At 42.1% G+C, this 21,325-nt stretch overlaps 1 protein-coding gene across 2 annotated transcripts; it reads left to right on the forward strand.

Moving 5' to 3' along the window:
* Window positions 1–1,653: 1,653 nt before the first annotated feature.
* Window positions 1,654–19,531, forward strand: LOC138983813 (uncharacterized). Of its 2 annotated transcripts, none has more exons than XM_070357143.1 (7): window positions 1,654–1,881; window positions 8,629–8,977; window positions 12,143–12,247; window positions 12,978–13,596; window positions 16,794–16,963; window positions 17,959–18,176; window positions 18,518–19,531. In XM_070357143.1, the coding sequence occupies exons 2-7, from the start codon at window positions 8,843–8,845 to the stop codon at window positions 18,681–18,683; spliced, it is 1,413 nt and encodes a 470-aa protein (XP_070213244.1). In that variant the 5' UTR covers window positions 1,654–1,881; window positions 8,629–8,842; the 3' UTR covers window positions 18,684–19,531. The 2 variants fall into 2 exon arrangements, with proteins under 2 accessions (XP_070213244.1, XP_070213254.1); XM_070357153.1 differs by lacking the exon at window positions 1,654–1,881 and adding an exon at window positions 2,280–2,639.
* Window positions 19,532–21,325: the final 1,794 nt, after the last annotated feature.

Raw genomic sequence — 21,325 nt, forward strand, 5'->3', positions numbered from 1 at the left:
CCCAATTGTAATATTCATTTGTGTTGAAGTGTGCAAAATGCTGAATTTTTGCAACAATAGTGTTCAAAAGTTATTACAAATTTAATAAAACTTTTTTGAAAAGTTCCAGTTCGTCTAAAAAAACTCATCAAAACGCCATTATATTATACACGCGTATTCTTAATTGAGTTATCAATACTCATGTAAATTTTTAAAAAAAAAAAGCAATACAATGAGCCATTACAAAACAACAGGGGTTCTACCCACATAGTCCACGAGAAATGACGCCAAAACAGGCCTTTTACAGCTTCTGTCGAGGCTGACACCTGTCTTCTTCAAAATGGCAAAACACCACTGCTAGGCACAACAGCTGAACCAAATAAATGTGTATGGGCAGAAAATGAGTTGTTCTTCAATTTGAGATCAAAAACGGGGTGTTTGATTTTTTTGTATTTTAAGTGTCTGCAAATTTGATTTTGCGAATTTGATTTTGGGGGGTGTCCAAGGTCTCCGGTACACCGCATAAACACTAATGAATGAAAAATGAAACTCTTTATTTTCATACGGTAGGGGAACGAATTACCTTTCTGGCAGTATACTTGGTTTTAATATAACTGGCCGCATCACAAAGATCTACAGCTAAATGTATGTGTGTAGTTTTTTTTATGATGAGTAGTGTAGAATTGAAAAGAGTTTAGTTTTGGAACCAATCACTTCTTTCTTAATATCGTCTGTGTGTATTTTATTTTTTTCCTTTTATTATCAAAAGGTGTTCTTCAAAAGAATGACTTTTCCCCCGGCCCCGGCTGTTCTTCCTTTTCATAAGCACTATGATTAAGTGAATAGGCAAATGGCTAGATTATAAACGGTGTTCGAACTCGAAATACACATCAAACGGCGTGCAAAAAACACACGGGGTTGACTAAATCAATAACTCTTACTGTCTTGCTCAGCCAGAAAAACGAAAAATCAATAGATCCCCCTAACATTAAACTATTAATGTAATGAGGTGACAGATGGTGGGAACAGCCCTTTTTAAAGATGCAGTGCAGGTCACAGCATTAGTGAGTAACGATTTGTATTTATGTCGCAAATTACGATATAAACAGTCAAAAGCTTTGCACAACTATCTATATATATATACGGCTTGTGTATGTGTGTGTGTGTGTGTGTTCGCGATGCACGGCCAAAGTTCTCGATGGATCTGCTTCAAATATGGTGGGCATATTCAGGTAGACCCCGGACACAACCTGGTCGATGAGAATTTTCAACACGTGCTCTCAGCGCGCAGCGCTGAACCGATTTTGGTTTTTCTGTTCATCTTCCCAGATCCATTCCCAGTAACTCTTCCTTATCTTCTCCAGTGTTTTGCGTTTATCTCCCTTCCTTCGTGTGGCGTCAATCCATATTCCCGTTACTATTTTTAGAAGGTCACTGTCCACAACGCTTTCATCCCGGCGAAGCCGGATATTCCCGTTACTATTTTTAGAAGGTCACTGTCCACAACGCTTTCATCCCGGCGAAGCCGGGTATTCCTCTACTTCGCCGGGCACCCGGCAAAGCCGGGTATTCGGCTCTACTTCTTCCCGGCGAAGCCGGTACCCGGCGAAGCGGGTAATCATCTAGTCACACATATGACTACACATACCTTTAGAGTTGCCAACGAAAGAACGATTTGTCAATTCCAGTTCACGTGCAGGACCTCATGTGAACCTGATCGAGGACCACGCTTTCCTGCCCGGAGAATAACACAAATCAATTCGTAAAACCTTTACAGTTTTTGTCTCCTTGCATGAAAGTCAATGAAACTTACTACTTTTTCAAACGGATAGCTGCCTGAGACATGACTGAAAGCCCTAGGGGCTCCGTGTACCTGGACGTGACAAGCTCAGTCATTTTCAGGTGAGTACAGAACAGTTTGCCTTTGTGGCTCCTGCTGGTATCGATCGCTTGGGGCTTGGGTTTTCGTATATGGTTTCCAACATTTTTGTTCAGAAGCTTGTATTTGTTGAATAAATCGCTTTTTGGGAAGCGGAACATTACCTGTTAAAATGAAGTAATTTTTCGTGAAGGCATATTAATTAGGTCTTCGTAAAGACTACAACGTGTCAAAACAAACTTCCCAAACTGTAGGGTAACCATCATGAAATTCAGCGGACACCTGTCGTTGGCACGTGTAAAATATGCGTTGGAAAGGAATTAACGGTTGATAAAAAAATGTTAGAGCTGGCTGTTAGGCGGCCTTGCCGAGGAGTATTACAGTGCTGTTTGTTATTAGTTATTATTAACAGCTAATGTGTTTTTGGCGTAGCAATAGGGTCCGATATCTAGACTCGAACAAGTATAATGCGACTTGTCTTCGACTCATAAATATAGGAAACACAATACCGTTTATATGGCTATTTTGACCTGATTGAATATTTATTGAATATTCTGTGTTAAAAACATGTTTTTATCAGCGAAAACTACCCGCGTTGTCCATGTTGGATATTGAAGACGACGTTTCAGTGCGCACAGCCCTTGCGTATTTACCGAGGGAAATCACCGAACATTGAAAACTCCACGGATCTGTATCACGGAGAAGACACGAGATAACCGGACGCTTCGCAATACGTCAATTTGCCAGGTTTCATAGGACGTCATGTAGCATGCTTGCATAGGTAACATTCTGTTTGTTTTTCGAAAGTCTTACTTCTGCTGCGGATAGTAATTTCGCGAATGGTAAATCTCTGGATCAAGAGAGAACTAGGATTGTTTCAGAAGAAAGTCAACGACTAAATGTTTTAGATTGGAAACTTCATTTCAATATTGCATACGATGGACGTTGTTTAAGGACAGAAGAGTTTGGTGATTCAATGCAAAACACTGGAAAGACCGTCTGCTAGACTGCAGCTACTAGAGTTTTGCAATGTGTGTTGCCTGTCCAAGAATTGGATTTTACTCGAACAAATACGGTAAAAAAAAAAAAGGAAATTATTTCGTCTATCGTTTTTGCTTTAAGGTCAACTTGCGTACCTGCATGCCTTTCACACAAAATGATCACGACATACCTTCAAAACTTAGTAGCGCTTTAGTGGTTCATTATTTCTTCCACAATTTTAATTGAACACAGGATGTGTCACGTGTTTCCCCAGATGTAGTAGAGCATTGTACATGTACATTTTGTTTTTAAGAGAAAATTACCGTTATTATGTCGAACGCAAGATATCACGAACATTTCAGGTCGTTTTCAAAAATGCTCTTCAAAAGTTTTGCAGACTTTGGTGTATTACTTGAAAGACAACAGCATGATTCGCCGTTATCGGGTGACGTGTCGACGTCAATAGCGAGGTTTAGTAAGTAGCCGAGATTGAAAAATTGATGCCAGTACCACGACACATCTTACGTTCGACACCTCAAAATTCGGTCATCGGAAATAGAAAAAAAAAATCGGTATAATTTAAGATTTGCCGTTTAGCCCCGGCTGTTAAACGAATGGACGTGTAAGGCGTCCAATCAAATTAAATGCAAGGCACTTGTGTTTCTTGTTATTTTGCTGTGGCATGTTAAACACATGAGGTATCACGATGTCCGTTTTTAAATGACCGGTTTTGGCGTTGGATAACTTCAAAAACCTTCAAGTTACACAAACGAAATTATGTCCACTATATTCATGCACACACATACCGATTTGCAGCAAACATTAGTTTTTCGAAACATTTTTATTTGAACAACAAGGTCGTCTTCTGTTCTATGAGTACCTTTTGGTACCAAGTCAAATAGGGCTGTGCGAGACTATCCAATCACAACCCCAGATTTCCCCCACTTGTCTATCAGAATGGCAATATTGGATGTCTAGCAATGAACGGTCTGACGTTTTGCATAGCAGAAAATGTTTTAATTGAAGGAGACGTCATAACATTAATTTCTAAGAATGTATGACGTCATACACTTACTTGTTATAAAACCTGGAGGAATTCTTGGAAGAGACCACGTTTTCCATGACTTGCGGACAACAAATTGAAGAAAAAGATGATGATTATGTACAAGCAGCTTTAGGATACTGCAGGAGAGACCTAATTCTGTGTATTATCTGATACATGTTGTAACAAAATAAAGCCAAAGGAAGTTATTTAAGATGATAAATCTTTCTGAATCATGTTCATTGACAACAACAACACCGAACAAAGAAGTCGTTTGAAGCGATATCAAAACATGAAGTCAATCTGTCGGCCTGAAACTAAAGGCTCAACACTGAAAATCAGTGATCACCGAGACTTCACGTACTAAGGCTTGGCTAGCCGAAACCCTAAATACCGAGACTACACGTGGGTCGTTCTCTGGAAAAGGTGGCCATGCATATATATGCGTAAAATGGAAGTGAAAATAAAAAGTTTTCTCAGCCATCAAAATTCTATCGAATATCAAAGAACAGCATCTTCGGGATTTATATCTGTAAAAAATAAGATAATCAAAGACCAACTGTGACCTGCACGATGTTTTATGACGTCACTTGATAGTATCGAGGTTGTCGCATGGATGACCGAACGATCACTATTTCCACACTTGAAAACACCAGAATTCACAATACTTACCACGCTAACTTCGTGTAATTGTCAAACTTTACCCGCCGATACACTAAAATGCATTACACCAGCCATTTACTTACAGGGCCCGTTGTAATCCCACCTAGAACCGTTGGTCGCAAAAAGCGAGGGAACATTCTAACACTCTCAGGTCTAATCTAAGACAAAAGTTGTGTGCAATGAAAAGGACAAAAGATATAACAGATTGAGTTCTGCAGGAACTGTCCTCAGATGCATAAAATGTATGAATCAGGAGAGGCACATGATTGAGAAGTGTTAAGTTAGCAGGCCGGCCGGCCGGGGATGGCTGATCTTATTAAATGCCTCTGTCCGTCTGACCATTACGCTTTTGTTCGCCAAAAACTCTAGTGTTTAGTCGACGATTTGCCTGAAACTGGGCATGAATATGCCACACCTATCGCATAAACTTAGAGGATATTATATCCAGCCAATCGATTAGCAACCGCCGAAGTTATGCGCGATTATGCGCTCACGCGTGCTTTCCATCGCTAATAGCTCGGGTGTTTCGGCACTGATTAGCCTCACTTTGACGTCACCTTGGAAATATATATATATATATAACAAAGCCACGTGCCATAACTCCAGACGAATCGCGTAGTAACCCCATGAGTAATAATTAGAAGAAAGCGCGCTTTACCGCATGATCGCTGAAGAGCTGCCGGTCATTTTTAACTGACTAACAGAAGTGGCACAGTGATTAGAGCCCTTGCCTCCAAAGCTTGCGTACGAGCCTCCAACTCGAGGGTTATATTTTGTGTACAATATTTTGTACATTTTGTATATTTTCTGCATTCTATGTGAGTGTAATGTATTTGTTAGCTGTTGGTGGTGCTGTTTTTTTAATTTTTGTTAGGCCAAAAAAAAAAATAGGTCTGTTTACGGTAACCCGACCGACCCTAGTTTTTTCGCGCGACCCTAGACTTTTTTTTGGCATTTGGGGAAAAAAAAAAAAAAAAAAAAAAAATCTTGTTTTTTTTGGCAAAATAACGTAAAAATATGGTTTTTTGGAGAAAAAACAATTAAAAAAAATAAAAATCCCGACCTACCGACCCTATTTAGTATTTTTTTGGCCTAAGTTACCGTAAACAGACCTATTTTTTTTTTTGCCTTATATAAACAAAATTGTATTCCTACTTTATGACACTCGTTTAACAATTATTTCAAAGAAAAAAAGAACCTCAAATGAAAAAAAATCTTTTTGAGAGCAATGCTTCAGCTTAAAAAAAATAACAACAAAAAACCTCAACACCTGTGAATGCATGTCGGAGCTTTAGTACTGTGCTTGTGTGTGCGCACGTGTGTGTGTCAAGCTACACGTGCATATCTCCCTAAATGCACACACACACCAGGGGCGGATCAGTTCATTTTATGGGGGGGGGGGGGGGGGTTTCCAAAAGTATATTGTGAAGATATGGGTGTGAAGGCGCGAAGCGCCGAGCCGACGGCGCAAAGCGCCTGGCTTTCTTGGGGAGTCCGGGGGCATGCCCCCCCGGAACATTTTGAAAAAAAGGATGCAAGATGGTGCAATCTGGTGCATTCTGAGGATGATCATTACCAGTTTTAGGCAGCAGATTTTGTCACTGATTAATACCCAAAAAAACCACATTTTTTTTTGGCTGGTGGGGGAGGGGGTTCCGGAAACCCCAGAACCCCCCCCCCCCCTCGTCCGCCCCTGCACACACACACGAACACGCACGCACGCACACAAACACACACGAGCACACACGCACTTCCTCACACACCCACACCCACACACACAACGGTGTGTACGGTCAAGCTTTAATAAGTTTTCCATGTAAGCGCTAATACAGACACCGACGCATGCATACGTTCACAGACAAAAAAAAACGCACGCACGTGTGTATAGATCTACCAGAGATTTGATGAGTTGTTTGACCAAATGTCGCCCAAACTTCTCGTGAGCTCTTTATTTTGCTTTGTCGATCAATAATTCTGCTCCCTTAAACGTTGTTTTTAGCACAAGCGTAAGTCTGTCAATAAACTTAATGACAAAAATAGACATTTTGGGTCAAATACTTTCATTGTTCAGATACACATCGACGGTAAAGATTCCAATACACTAGCTACGGTCGAAGACGGATTTTATGCTGAAATCGTAAGCGAACTTTTCTTGATAAGATAACACGAAACAGGACAACTATATAAACTTACATTCACTTTGAAAAAGTACCATAGCAAAGCGTTCTGAAGACTCACACTGCAACAGACAAAAGAACATAATTTGATAAATAATAACCTAAAATAGTAAAAAGGTTCCTGCAATGTACTGATCCTGATCCTGATCCTGATCCTGAACATCGCTGTCGTTCCAGGGCATTTCTGGAAGACGTTACGCAGAAGAACACGTAATTCGACTAAACGCGTCAACAGGGAGATCTAAATTTGACGTCACAAAATAGTTTCCAGTACTTGCGGGTTGTGAGAAACTCAAAGGACTAGGTGAGGAGAAAAATCCGCTTTTTACACATCGCTATCGTTACATTTTGGCGGACATCGAGCCTGGTCGTGTTGTTAAAAACCATGTCTCTGCCTGAATTCAAAGTTATTGCTGTTTTTCTGAGTAAACCTGTTATATTCCGAAAGCCTCTGAACACAAAGAGTCGTGGACTATCTTAAAATTGAATCAATTACACGTACGTGTAGGCCTTATGTGCATCGCATTGGTATAAATAAAATATGATGACGAACGGAATCCGGCTTGATAACACAGGAGGGCTTGGCGAAGCAAACCGCTCGCTGGTTAAAATTCATTTAATTATTTGGCAATCATTACAGGTGTTTCTAAGTTACAGAACAGCGAATGTCCCTTGAACTTTGTGAGGTCCAAATCGTCAGAAAACGTTCCAAAATGGCGCTTTCGGTGTTCTATCTTTAATCAATTCTTTAATGAATAATTGATGAGTTTGGTAATTAACAATCTCAAAATTCTAATTAAAAAGTTCATAGAAATCGAATAAATAATGATTCAATCTAATTCTTTATATTTTCCTGATGCCTAAAACATATAGATATGTTCTTCTTAGATTTAGAAATTCGCGCCTTCCCGTGACCGCTACTGCGCTACTGCATTTCAAGCAATCACGTTTTCCACGTGAACATGTCAGCCTTTCAGTCAGGGTCGCGGGGTATCGACAAAGCATTATCTTTGTGAAATGCAGTGCCTTCAGTATCATTCTGTGAGTTTGCCAGATTGACTAATTCTATTAAAGGCACAGTCAGCCTCCCGTAAACCATCACAGACACTGTCAGGCTTTTACACACAGTACAAACACCTTTTCATTTAAACACTCACCGCTTGAGAACATCCTAGGTGCCCTCCGTAAAGAGCGAGCAATTTTCAAAGAATTTATTTTTGCGTGGTGTATCTTACCCCTGAGCCATCGTGAACCCGTGTGATCCAGTTTCCTTTTTTTCACAATGTAGTCGTCAGTTTGTGATTTCAATGCGACTCGATGTAAGCTTATCTGCAATAGCACGTTATTGTGTACCTCTGAATCTAAAACGCAACAAACGGCTGCGAGTCACAGGAACTAGAGCGGTGGGGGTTGACGGTTCAGAGGAACTGGCGCTATGCAGAACCTACGAGAAAGACGTTTTGCGTGACGCGTTTCCGGGCTTTTCTTTTTTCAAACTTTCAAAACTTCGAATTGTACTGATCTTGTCTTGATGAAAAAAGAATTCTTTTATGATTTAAGAATGTTTGTTATTTAGATTTTAAAAAGTTAGGTCTAGCGCCAAAACGAGGCGCCCGACTGAACAATCCGGCTAGCCATTGATCAAAAATTAATTATTTGCAAATTGCTCGCTCTTTACGTAGGGCGCCTGGGATGTTCTCAAGCGGTGAGTGTTTAAACGAAAGGGTGTTTGTACTGTGTGTAAAAGCCTGACAGTATCTGTGGTGGTTTACAGGAGGCTTAGTGTGCCTTTAGTGTCGCTTCACGCGACTTGTTTCTCTTTGTCATTTTGATCAGGAGACAGCGAAGCTTAAAAGTTAAAGGGACAGAAGTACCATAGACTACATGATAGAGGTTGTTCGTTCCAGGGACCAATCCGACTGAAGAGCCATACAGTTGGTACGTTCCAGGGATTGAGCCAACAGAAGGATCATAGTGGTGGTACATTTCAGCGAGGAACGGACCCATTGAGAGAGGAACGGACCCATTGAGAGAGGAACGACCCATTGAGAGAGGAACGGACCCATTGAGAGAGGAACGACCCATTGAGAGAGGAACGGACCCATTGAGAGAGGAACTATAATGACACTTGTGACGTTCAAGAGGCTGTTGGCGATAGTGCTTGTCATCTGTGTTGGCGGCCTGGCACTTTCAGTATGGAACCCTGCCTTGTTCACAGGAAACAGTTATATCAACTATCTGATAGGTGAAAACAAGGTACTGTTTACCGGGGGTTAGTGCGTGTGGTTGGAGGGGGGGGGGGGGGGGGGGAGTTTAAGGGAGTTGGGTGAAGCGGAGAAGTCGGGATGGGTTGGGATTCTTCTTTCCTTGCAACAGGTCCACACCAGCCGAAACTTATTTAATTACTGGAAACCACAGGAGCTTGTATCTAACTTTTCTAGGCGAAAATTTTTACTCCACGAAAAACTTACTCCGGAGTAAAAATTTCGTACGAAATTCTTACTCCGAGTACACCTTTCGTACGAGAAAAGAACTCCCCAAGGTACGAACAAATTACTCCCTCCACGAAATTTTGACTCCCCAAATTTTTACTTCCTGTGAAAATCTCGTACGCGAAAATGGGATGCGGGCGAAAGGATAATGCCAATATGTGATCTCGCTTAAACAAATGTCGCGCTACCCTCCCTCCACCCCTTCCACCACCAAGACTAACAGGGGACCGGGGAGTAAAAGTTGCGTACACCTGGGGTGCGCGTTGCATAGAGCGGACGTTCTGTTCGCGAAGAGACAAAAAGTGTTCATGTTGTAAGCAACGCTATGTTCGGGGCGAACTGTTCGCAGCGAACTCAATTCTACCCTCTCTACCCACTTTCAAGTAAATGGACCCATCTCTTCGCTGACGGCCGAGTCCATGCATGCATATTAGGGGCGATCATGCGAACAGTCGCTTTGTACTTGGAACAGCCCTCCCTACCCGCACTGACCAAAGTAGACGAGTCCAATCGCTTACAGCTCAGTCCATGAGTACATTTTAGGGGTGACGCTATGCATTGGGCCTCAGGATATCTGTGTGTGTGTGTGTTTGAGTTTCGTACCCCACGTGGAGAAGCAGGGCCTTTCCTTTTTACATTTAGTCAAGTTTTGACTAAATGTTTTAACATAGAGGGGGGAATCGAGACGAGGGTCGTGGTGTATGTGTGTCTGTCTGTCTGTCTGTCTGTCTGTCTGTCTGTCTGTCTGTCTGTGTGTGTGTGTGTGTAGAGCGATTCAGACTAAACTACTGGACCGATCTTTATGAAATTTGACATGAGAGTTCCTGGGTATGATATCCCCGAACGTTTTTTTTCTTTTTTTCGATAAATACCTTTGATGACGTCATATCCGGCTTTTTGTAAAAGTTGAGGCGGCACTGTCACACCCTCATTTTTCAATCAAATTGATTGAAAATTTGGCAAAGCAATCTTCGACGAAGCCCGGGGTTTGGTATTGCATTTCAGCTTGGTGGCTTAAAAACTAATGAGTGAGTTTGGTCATTAAAAATCGGAAACTTGTAATTAAAATTATTTTTTATTAAACGATCCAAAAACAATTTCATCTTATTCATCGTCATTTTCTGATTCCAAAAACATATACATATGTTATATTTGGATTAAAAACAAGCTCTGAAAATTAAAAATATAAAAATTATGATCAAAATTAAATTTCCGAAATCGTTTTAGAAACAATTTCATCTTATTCCTTGTCGGTTCCTGATTCCAAAAACATATAGATATGATATGTTTGGATTAAAAACACGCTCAGAAAGTTAAAACGAAGAGAGGTACAGTATAGCGTGCTATGAAGCACAGCGCAATCGCTACCGCGCCAAACAGGCTCGTCACTTTCACTGCCTTTTGCACTAGCGGCGGACTACGTTCAGTTTCATTTTGTGAGTTCCACAGCTTGACTAAATGTAGTAATTTCGCCTTACGCGACTTGTTTTTCTTTGTGTATATATACTATAATTCAATACAATTAAGGTATCTCCAAACATTATTTATCAGAAAATGTTCGTAAATTAGTTTATTTTACAAGCTGAAATTGCTGTACGAAAAGAACTGAATGCGAAAACAAACAAAAGGTCAAGGTCATGACCGGGAGTGTTTAGTGTTTGCATTCTCTCCCTTGAAGTTGTTGAAAAAAAGTTTTCCGTCCTAAGTTTTCTGTTCTGTCTCAACAAAAACTTTCTCTTTCCATTTCTCTTACTGCATGATTAAACTTTTTTTTATCTGTAAGTTATACAACACAACACAACTTGGTATATACGAAACTGGGTAATCAGTGTGTTGAAACCCCAACAGCCAGTATCCACTGCCAGTATCAAAACCCACTGCCAGTATCAAAAGTTTCTGCTACAGCAACCGCAGCAGGACCAGGTCCGCCAGACAGAATGTCGCATATGGCACCAGCAGCAGCGCGTGAAAAAACTTCCAAAATGTCTCTGGTTTCAATATTATCGTTCCTTCCTGCTCCCTCGGCCATTTTGAATTCCTTCGTGACGCGAAAATTCTCCGTAGTTTCGAATATGTTTTTACTTTTCTCTTTGAAATGAAACGATTAAAGGAAGAGAAATGGAAAGACAGGCATGTTGTTGGGACATAAACAGAACAGAGAACATAAGGGGAAAAAAATGTGTTTCAACAACTTCAAGCAAGAAAAGGCAAACACTAAACACACCCGGCAGGGAAAAACCTTAATTGACCTTGACCTTTGACTGTGTTTGAGATCAGTTATTTTCGTACAGCAATTTCGGCTTGTAAAATAAACAAAATAATATCCAAACAACAGCTATTTTAAGATAAGAGTGTGTGGAGAGACCTTGTATTCAATTATAGTAATCACTGAAAGACATAAAACTTAGTTCAGAAGCGAATCCTAGAAACCCCTAAATAATGGAAAATGTGTTGGCTAAACAATTCATTGTTTACGTAAATAATTCATTGTTTACGTAAATAATGATTTATTTAGCAACATTGCTGATTGTTTATAAACAATGTAATATAAGTCTAAATAATATATTGTGTACGTAAACAATATATTATTTAGACGTATTTTACATTGTTTGTAAACAATCAGCAATGTTGCTAAATAAATCATCATTTACGTAAACAATGAATTATTTACGTAAACAATGAATTGTTTAGGTAAATAATGAATGGTTTACGTAAACAAAAAATTATTTAGAATTGTTTTACATTGTTTATAACCAATTACTTATTTAGCACATGAGCTTCTAAATAATGATTATTTAGCTAAAGCTGGTGAAAAAAACATGAAAAAGTATCCAAATAATTATTTGACAAATGGAATGCCATATGAAAGATGCCCTCAACCCAACAAATAGATTGTCCTCCTTGTTAACACTACAATGTTTTGTTACAGGTAACAGGTTCTGCGCCAGAGGGGCTCCAGCGCGCAGCAGCATACAATGTCACTTTTTTTACTGCTGAAAAGGAGGCATCAAACACCACACGTAATGAAACGCAGGTATTTATTTAACACACAGCAATGGACTCCAAACACCATCATGTTTATAATGCTGCCTTAAAAAAGGTTTGTATCGGTTACCACTCAGTGCAGAGACCTCCATAAATGGAGGCTGCTAATCATTCTTACGATTTCAATGGACTCAAAACTTCCCTGTGCAGACTCAGTGACGGTATCCATGTTCCACCCCCGTGGCATCACTGTAGAACGAAAAAGACCTCGGTCATTCTGCCTTAAGTGTAGGTGGCGGATTACACCTAAACACGCACACACCTGGGTAGCGCGACTCTGTTGCTGCTAGCTTTCCACTAGGAGGAAACGACCCGAATGTCCCAGCGATGGAATAATCAAGTAATGAAATTGGACATGAAAATAAAATTAGGACGATCTTTTCTTTGAAAAAAAATTGCATGCCACTAACACTTGGTAATTTCTCCTAAATGTGCACAAGGTTTTCAGGAGTATATGAACTTTTCCCATCACTTGACTTTTTTTAGTGACTGCCAATGCAGTTCAATAAAACACACACACTCACATACAACAACAACAAAACACACACACACACACACACTCGCACACACACACACACACTGACACACACACTCACTCACTCACTCACTCACTCACTCACTCACTCACTCACTCACTCACACACACACACACACACACACACACACACACACACACACACGCGCGCGCGCGATCGTTTTAAGTTCTTTGTTGTGTGTAGGTGTTGTGTGTGGAGGTGTTCCCTTCATGGACGACGTCAGACCCAAAGGACACGGTCTTCACCCGTCGTGTCTACCTCTACTCCGCCTTCGTCGCTCTGCACAGGGCGCCGTCTACCGGCAGTTACGTAGACATCGTCGCTTTCCAAGAAGGGAATCAACTGCTTGGTCTGAAGTGCTGCGCAAAGATTCCTGGCCAGGCACCTTCCCTAGGGGGTGAAGCTGCGATCGACTTCCCAGCCATGAGCCTAAAAGATGACCCCGCCTCGAAAGACCTCAGTGTCTTCGGATTGGTTTTCCGCTGCCAATTCCCGCTCACCGCGACGCAGCTTGGCGCCGGTCACGTTACTCTTTCTCCTACGTCATGTCCGGAAGATGAGCGTGTCTATTTGCCTGTGGGTCTGCCAGTAAAGAAACCCGGGGAATTGGCTCTCTGTGGTAAGGTGGCCTACGGTCACGAACTGGATCCTCGTAGACTGGTAGAGTGGTTTGAGATGCAACGGCTTCTGGGAGTGGACAAGATTATCATTTATGACTTGAACAACACCGAAACAGTCCGCAAGATTTTCAGTCACTACCGAGAGACTGGCCTTCTTGATCCTCTTCCATATAAGTTGCCAGGTGCGTATCTTACATAATGGCCGATGTGTGTGTGTGTGTGTGTGTGTGTGTGTGTGTGTGTGTGTGTGTGTGTGTGTGTGTGTGTGTATTTGATGATTATGCTGACTGGCAGGTCTATTTTCTGTTTACACACCACTATCTGCAGAATGGTAGACCTGATGTTTGTGTGTTTTTGTTGTTGTTGTTGCTGTTGTACTACCTGATTAATGACTGGTCTGGTCTCCAAACGGCACTGTAGTTTCTGCTGACTCAAAAGGCTGTTCATGTACCTTCTGTGCTCTTTGTGCTGTCTAGCAGCTCAGACCACCAAGTTACTCGGCATGATGTGCTGCTTGGAAACTTTAGCCTACTATAGTGACTCGGCCATTTTATATATGTGTTGACTAAAACGTTTATAGTCTCCTAGTTACTCGGCCTGGTGGGGTGACTGGAAGTCTATAGTCTCCTAGTTACTCGGCCTGGTGGGCTGACTGGAAGTCTATAGTCTCCTAGTTACTCGGCCTGGTGGGGTGACTGGAAGTCTATAGTCTCCTAGTTACTCGGCCTGGTGGGCTGACTGGAAAGACTATAGTTACTCGGCCTAATGGGCTGACTGGAAGTCTATAGTCTCCTAGTTACTCGGCCTGGTGGGCTGACTGGAAGTCTATAGTCTCCTAGTTACTCGGCCTAATGGGCTGACTGGAAGTCTATAGTCTCCTAGTTACTCGGCCTGGTGGGCTGACTGGAAGTCTATAGTCTCCTAGTTACTCGGCCTGGTGGGCTGACTGGAAGTCTATAGTCTCCTAGTTACTCGGCCTAATGGGCTGACTGGAAGTCTATAGTCTCCTAGTTACTCGGCCTGGTGGGCTGACTGGAAGTCTATAGTCTCCTAGTTACTCGGCCTGGTGGGCTGACTGGAAGTCTATAGTCTCCTAGTTACTCGGCCTAATGGGCTGACTGGAAGTCTATAGTATCCTAGTTACTCGGTCTGATGGGCTGACTGGAAGTCTATAGTCTCCTAGTTACTCGGTCTGATGGGCTGACTGGAAGTCTATAGTCTCCTAGTTACTCGGTCTGATGGGCTGACTGGAAGTCTATTGTCTCCTAGTTACTCGGTCTGGTGGGCTGACTGGAAGTCTATAGTCTCCTAGTTACTCGGTCTGGTGGGCTGACTGTAAGTCCATAGTCTCCTAGTTACTCGGCCTGGTGGGCTGACTGGAAGTCTATAGTCTCCCAGTTACTCGGTCTGATGGGCTGACTGGAAGTCTATAGTCTCCTAGTTACTCGGTCTGGTGGGCTGACTGTGGGCTGACTGGAAGTCTATAGTCTCCTAGTTACTCGGTCTGATGGGCTGACTGGAAGTCTATAGTCTCCTAGTTACTCGGTCTGATGGGCTGACTGGAAGTCTATAGTCTCCTAGTTACTCGGTCTGATGGGCTGACTGGAAGTCTATAGTCTCCTTGTTACTCGGTCTGATGGGCTGACTGGAAGTCTATAGTCTCCTAGTTACTCGGTCTGATGGGCTGACTGGAGGTCTATAGTCTTCTAGTTACTCGGTCTGGTAGGCTGACTGGAAGTCTATAGTCTCCTAGTTACTCGGCCTAATGGGCTGACTGGAAGTCTATAGTCTCCTAGTTACTCGGTCTGATGGGCTGACTGGAAGTCTATAGTCTCCTAGTTACTCGGTCTGGTGGGCTGACTGGAAGTCTATAGTCTCCTAGTTACTCGGTCTGATGGGCTGACTGGAAGTCTATAGTCTCCTAGTTACTCGGCCTGGTGGGCTGACTGGAAGTCTATAGTCTCCTAGTTACTCGGTCTGGTAGGCTGACTGGAAGTCTATAGTCTCCTAGTTACTCGGTCTGGTGGGCTGACTGGAAGTCTATAGTCTCCTAGTTACTCGGTCTGATGGGCTGACTGGAAGTCTATAGTCTCCTAGTTACTCGGTCTGATGTGCTGACTGGAAGTCTATAGTCTCCTAGTTACTCGGTCTGATGGGCTGACTGGAAGTCTATAGTCTCCTAGTTACTCGGTCTGATGGGCTGACTGGAAGTCTATAGTCTCCTAGTTACTCGGTCTGGTGGGCTGACTGGAAGTCTATAGTCTCCTAGTTACTCGGTCTGATGGGCTGACTGGAGGTCTATAGTCTCCTAGTTACTCGGTCTGGTGGGCTGACTGGAAGTCTATAGTCTCCTAGTTACTCGGCCTGGTGGGCTGACTGGAAGTCTATAGTCTCCTAGTTACTCGGTCTGATGGGCTGACTGGAAGTCTATAGTCTCCTAGTTACTCGGTCTGGTGGGCTGACTGGAAAGTGTTGTCTCCTAGGCCTGTTTGTATTTGAGGTAATTGGACCTTGTGTGCTGACGGGTAAGTCTGGTTTTTCTTGTAACTCTGCCTGATGTTTTGTCTTGAAAGTCTACTCTCCTATCTAGATTCCCAGTCATTCGGCCTGGTGTGTTGTCTAGAAAGTCTACTCTCCTATCTAGATTTCCAGTAATTCGGCCTGGTGTGTTGTCTTGAAAGTCTACTCTCCTATCTAGATTCCCAGTAATTCAGACTGATGTTTTGTCTTGAAAGTCTACTCTCCTATCTAGATTCCAAGTAATTCGGACTTATGTACTGTCTGTAAAGTCTAGGCTCCTATCTAGATTCCCAGTAATTCGGACTGATGTGCTGTCTGTAAAGTCTACTATCCTATCTAGATTCCCAGTAATTCGGACTGATGTGCTGTCTGTAAAGTCTAGGCTCCTGGTAACGCAGATGTATTGACTCGTAAGTTTAGTCACCTGGTTGCTTGGCCTGGTGTTTTGACTTGCATGTATAATCTGCTTTTTGTTTACTGAAAAGTCTAGACTCCTAGTTATACTTTGCCTGATGGGCTAAAAGCTCAGGTCTCCCATTTACTTGGCTTTGTACTTAGAGTGGAAAGCCTGGTCTCCGAGAACTGAGCTGATGTGTGGACTGGTTAGTTCAGGATCCTTTTTAGTTGGGACGTGTGTTGGCTGGTAAGCCTAGTCTCCTATTGTTTCTAGCACTGATATGTTGACCAGAGAGTCTTGTCTCTTGCTGACTCTGCCTTATTTGCTGGCTAATAGTTACGGTGAGCTCTTTGTCTCACAGCGTTAACTTAGCTAAGGTCTACACATTGACGACCAAACAGGACTCTCGAAACAACGTGTTGACAATTTGAACACAGACCTAATTCCGGCTTGACTGTTCAGGCAGGAACTGGGGTCGGGTTCTGGCTCCTTTGAACATCCGCAATCACGATGAATCCTTGCCGATATGGGACTGTCGGCTACGCCTGGCTGGTTATGATTACGTCATGGGCATCGACATGGATGAAGTCATTCTGCCCCGGATCGCAACGCGCTTAAAACCCTTCTTCAACGTAAGTCCATAGGACGCTACCATTCCCTTTTCTCTTCATGGATATTTACTCTCTCTCTCTCTCTCTCTCTCTCTCTCTCTCTCTCTCTCTCTCTCTCTCTCTCTCTCTCTCTCTCTCTCTCTCTCTCTCTCTCTCTCTCTCTCTCTCTTCTTCGACGTCCACAATCGTAAATAATGTTGTTTATCTTATCTCTGACGCCCTCTTTCTCCTGTTAGTGTAATCCAGCCCAGAATATGATTATTCACTGTGTGGAAACGCCAGCTTACATTGGAGACAATTTGACAGGAAAACTTTGCCTTTCCTGGAAGTAGTTATATGCGAAATGTTCTATTTTTTATTTGGAATTACAATCAAAACTCGGTTTTTATTGTTTGAAGTCATGAGGAAGCTCTCTGACGGCTTGTAGATCCAGTCAAGGACACAGGAAGCACACATGCAGGACGGAAGTTAAGGATCTAAAGCGGTAAAAGTTGCCTACGTCCTGCGATGGTTTAGCTCAGACAATGGGTTAGACACTGAATTGCTGCTTTCTTTCTGATCTCAATCATGATTGAAAAGTGTTACTTAAACAACATTTGTTACACGATTTTATTATGTTGAAACTGATATGAACGTTTTCATGCGCTCAAATTGTTGCATCCTTTTTTTTATCAAGTCAGTTTTAGTGCTGGCTTGAGGATGTGCTTACACCGGTTTTGAACAGGCCAAGAAGGTGAAAATTGAATACATGGAATCAAAGCCACTTCATACTACAAGGTTCGGGAACCACATTGAAGCTCCAGAATAAAATAATCACTCCCTGTTCTTCTTCTTCCTTCTGCGCTCATGGGCTGCAACTCCCACGTTCACTCGTTGTTGTTTTTCGTTTGTTTTTGTGTGTGGAACGAATGGGCTTTAATTTGTAAGGCTGCCCCCCCCCCTCTCTCTCGGCATTTAGGCAGTCGTTCTTAGGAGGACTCCACGATCAAGAATGTTTATTTAATGCCCTTCTCCAGGAACAGTTTCAAAAGCATGGCCAGACAGCATCCCTATTCTTCGACGTCCAGTTTTTCGTGGAGGAGTGGGGCCCAGTGAATTCCACAGCGCCCCTCATTTTCCTTCAGTATCTCAACAGCACCAGCCCGCGCAGGGAATGCTACAAATATGTCTACATACCATCCAGGACTCATCAGCTACAGACGCATCAAGTTTACAGCTACCCTGGACACAGTGGGTGAGCACAAATCCACTTAGCGAATGAAGAAAAAACTGAACAAGTTATTTGTGCTTACAACTCTGAATTCCTGTGCACAGTTTCTGTAAATCCCGTACTTTCTGAGTTGAATTCCCAGGTACGTGAGTACTCGGCCCCTGTGCATTTAGAAGTTTGAAATGTCTAAAGTAAGAAGGATAGTATGAATCTGTGGTGATTTTGTGTGCATGTTACCAAGCATCCTTTGATATTATTCATGAAATCACAAATAACCTGGACCATTTAGCCCTTCACGTACAGATCTCAGCCCTAGAAACATGGCAGTGCTTATCAGGGCTTGCTTTTTGCTGTTCAATGTGCAGGATGATCTTTCTGGATACCAATTTGGCCACCATCTTTCACTACAGAAAGTGTCCTCAGGGGTGGAAGTCGTGCAACCCGCCACGCATCACTGACAACAACATGCTGAGGTTCCATGATGAGTTCGTACCCAGGGCGCTGGCGGCACTGAAAAGCGTTGGACTGTGATCAACCTTACCTTGTCCTAACGCCGTGCAGCCGGGCTCAGCTTCCACCATTTTGCCGAAAACGATGTCCGTCTTATGCCTTTTTACATTTACAGAGTCAAGATTTGACCGTGCTTAATGTATTCCAGTAGTCGGGGCTTTGAGAGGGAAGTGTTGGGATGTGTGTGTGTGTGTGTGTGTGTGTGTGTGTGTGGTATGTGTTATGTGTGAGTGTGTGTGTGTGTGTGTGTGTGTGTGTGTGTGTGTGTGTGTGTGTGTGAAGCAATTCCCAGAAAACTACTGAACCGATGATTGAAATTTCACTTGTGAATTCATCTTGATAATGGCCCCAAACATGAAAACAAAATTTAAATATATCATCTGATGACGTCTTATCCGTCTGTGAAAAAAAATTGAGGCCGCACTGTGGTAAGCGCATTTTGTTGTTGAAATTAAACATTTTTGTTAAAACAATCCTTGACCTGGTCCGAAATATGGTGTTACATTTCAGCTTGAAAACTTCAACATTTATTAACTTATGTGTTCATCTAAATTCTGATTGAAAGTGAAATTGAAATAACAGATTCAATCATTCTCTGAATCCCAAAATCTTTAGTTGTGTTATGTTTACTCTGAAAATGTGCTGAAAATTTAAGATGGTAGGTTTTTGCAAAGAATGAAAATGAACCTTTGTTTTCGACCGTTCTGTTTTACATGCTGAAAAGTACGTGTTGTGTAGAACTTGTAAATTAATTGTTTTCTTATTTGTTTAAAACGTAGAAGTTATTGTATTGAAATAATGTATTACCACTCGTACGTAATGTTGTAAAGCACAGATAGCACGAAATTATTCTGTGGTGCGCAATCAAAGCCTTAGGCCAACAAAAAAAAATTGTCTGTTTCTGGTAACATGGCTAAAAAAAATAGGGTCGGTAGGTCGGGATTTTTTTATTTTTTTTTTTATTATTTTTTTTTTTAACCCAAATGTAGACCAATAAAACTAACTTTAAAAATCGCGCAAAGAGACTGGATTCACTATACATAGAGACAAGACACTCAACACATTTACAAATCGTCAGCGGACTTTCGTTTTCACACGTTTTTGTTGTTCATTTTCTCACCCTGTCCTTTACCACCAAAAAATAAATAAAAATTTTTGAGTTTGGAAAAAAAAAGTTTAGGGTCGGCGCCGAAATTTAGGGTCGGTCGGGTGACCAGAAACAGACAATTTTTTTTTTTTGGCCTTAAAGATACTGAACTTGTCAAATCCATGTGCACGGAGCCCCTGGGGCTTTTAGTCATACCTCAGGCAGCTATGTATACCTATACCAAGTTTCATTGACTTGCACCCAAAGAGTCAAGAACTGCAATTTTTTTACGAATTAATTTCGTACTCGGACCCGGCTGGTCTTGGCCTATTTTTGTGTCTAAATTTAGATCAGGTAGATCACCACATCATGCACAAAAAGACACGTCACTAGCAAACTATGTCAGACGTCATCATGAGTTTGTGTAAAACAAAATGGAGGCCGGAATCACTCAGTTGAATCGAACTCCGACCAAACACCACGTAATAACTAGGTTAATTTATGCACTCGCGTGAACAAGAAACTGTCGAGCTTCACTGACAGATGTCGTCGTTGGGTAGTTTTGGTTTGGGTTTGTTTTACTACCATAGGAGGATTTTTGAACTGTAAATGCACTCAGCTGCAACAAAAACGCAAAACGAAGGCTGTGAGCTGCACTGTGCCTTTAAGTAGTAGTTGTAGTAGAAGTAGTTATCAATTAGCTTGCAAGTATTTTGGATTTATTTGTTTGTTTGTTTGCTGAAATTCTTCCTCGATTAAAAATAACAAACCCAAAACAATGGTCTTGTAAAGTAACCATGCAGCTGCGGTATTTTTCCCATCAGGAGGTCAATCTACGAGTGTGTGTGTCTTGAAGCAGAAAATGTTCTTTATCATAAAAATGGGTTTTCTTGGATGTGTGTGTGTGTGTGTGTGTGTGTGTGTGTGTGTGTGTGTGTGTGTGTGTGTGTGTGTGTGTGTGTGTGTGTGTGTGTGTGTGTGTGTGTGTGTGTGTGTGTGTAATATTGTATGTATTTGCGATTGTATGCGCGCGCGCATCCGTGTGTGTGTGTGATCTCTCTTATCACACACACACACACACACACACACACACACACACACACACACACACACACACACACACACATGAACACACAGACGCACATCCATGCGCACAACGAACACGCACACACAAACCAGGGGCGGATCAGTTAGTTTGTAAGGTGCACTGAGTGCACGGCTGACCCGGCGTCAGAGTCTGAACTACCACGGCCACGGTGCACGTGCAGTTCGTATTTCTTTTTCAGAAAACTGTTACAAAATTAATACAAATAACAATTACAACTTTAAAATAAAAAGTGGTCAAATAATGTGACTTATATTTGAATGCTCTCTCCTTCAAAAAGGATGACGCAGAATGAGAAAAGAAATGACACAGAAAGACACAATTTACGGAGAGACTGAGAAAAAACCGTAAATGAGAGAGAGAGAGAGAGAGAGAGAGAGAGAGAGAGAGAGAGAGAGAGAGCACGCATACATTTAAAGTGCGTCTAAACCCTCCAAACAAAGTTTTGAGTGTGTGAATAGGGTTTCCAGT

This window comes from Littorina saxatilis, linkage group LG1 (genome assembly GCF_037325665.1).
Source record: "Littorina saxatilis isolate snail1 linkage group LG1, US_GU_Lsax_2.0, whole genome shotgun sequence".
Taxonomy (NCBI): domain Eukaryota; kingdom Metazoa; phylum Mollusca; class Gastropoda; order Littorinimorpha; family Littorinidae; genus Littorina; species Littorina saxatilis.

Coding starts and splice junctions, on each gene's coding strand:
- LOC138983813 (XM_070357143.1), top strand. CDS start 8,843: ATGACACTTGTGACGTTCAAGAGGCTGTTGGCGATAGTGCTTGTCATC. Junction 12,248..12,977: donor CCACACGTAATGAAACGCAG/GTATTTATTTAA, acceptor TGTTGTGTGTAG/GTGTTGTGTGTGGAGGTGTT. Junction 16,964..17,958: donor GCTTAAAACCCTTCTTCAAC/GTAAGTCCATAG, acceptor GCCCTTCTCCAG/GAACAGTTTCAAAAGCATGG.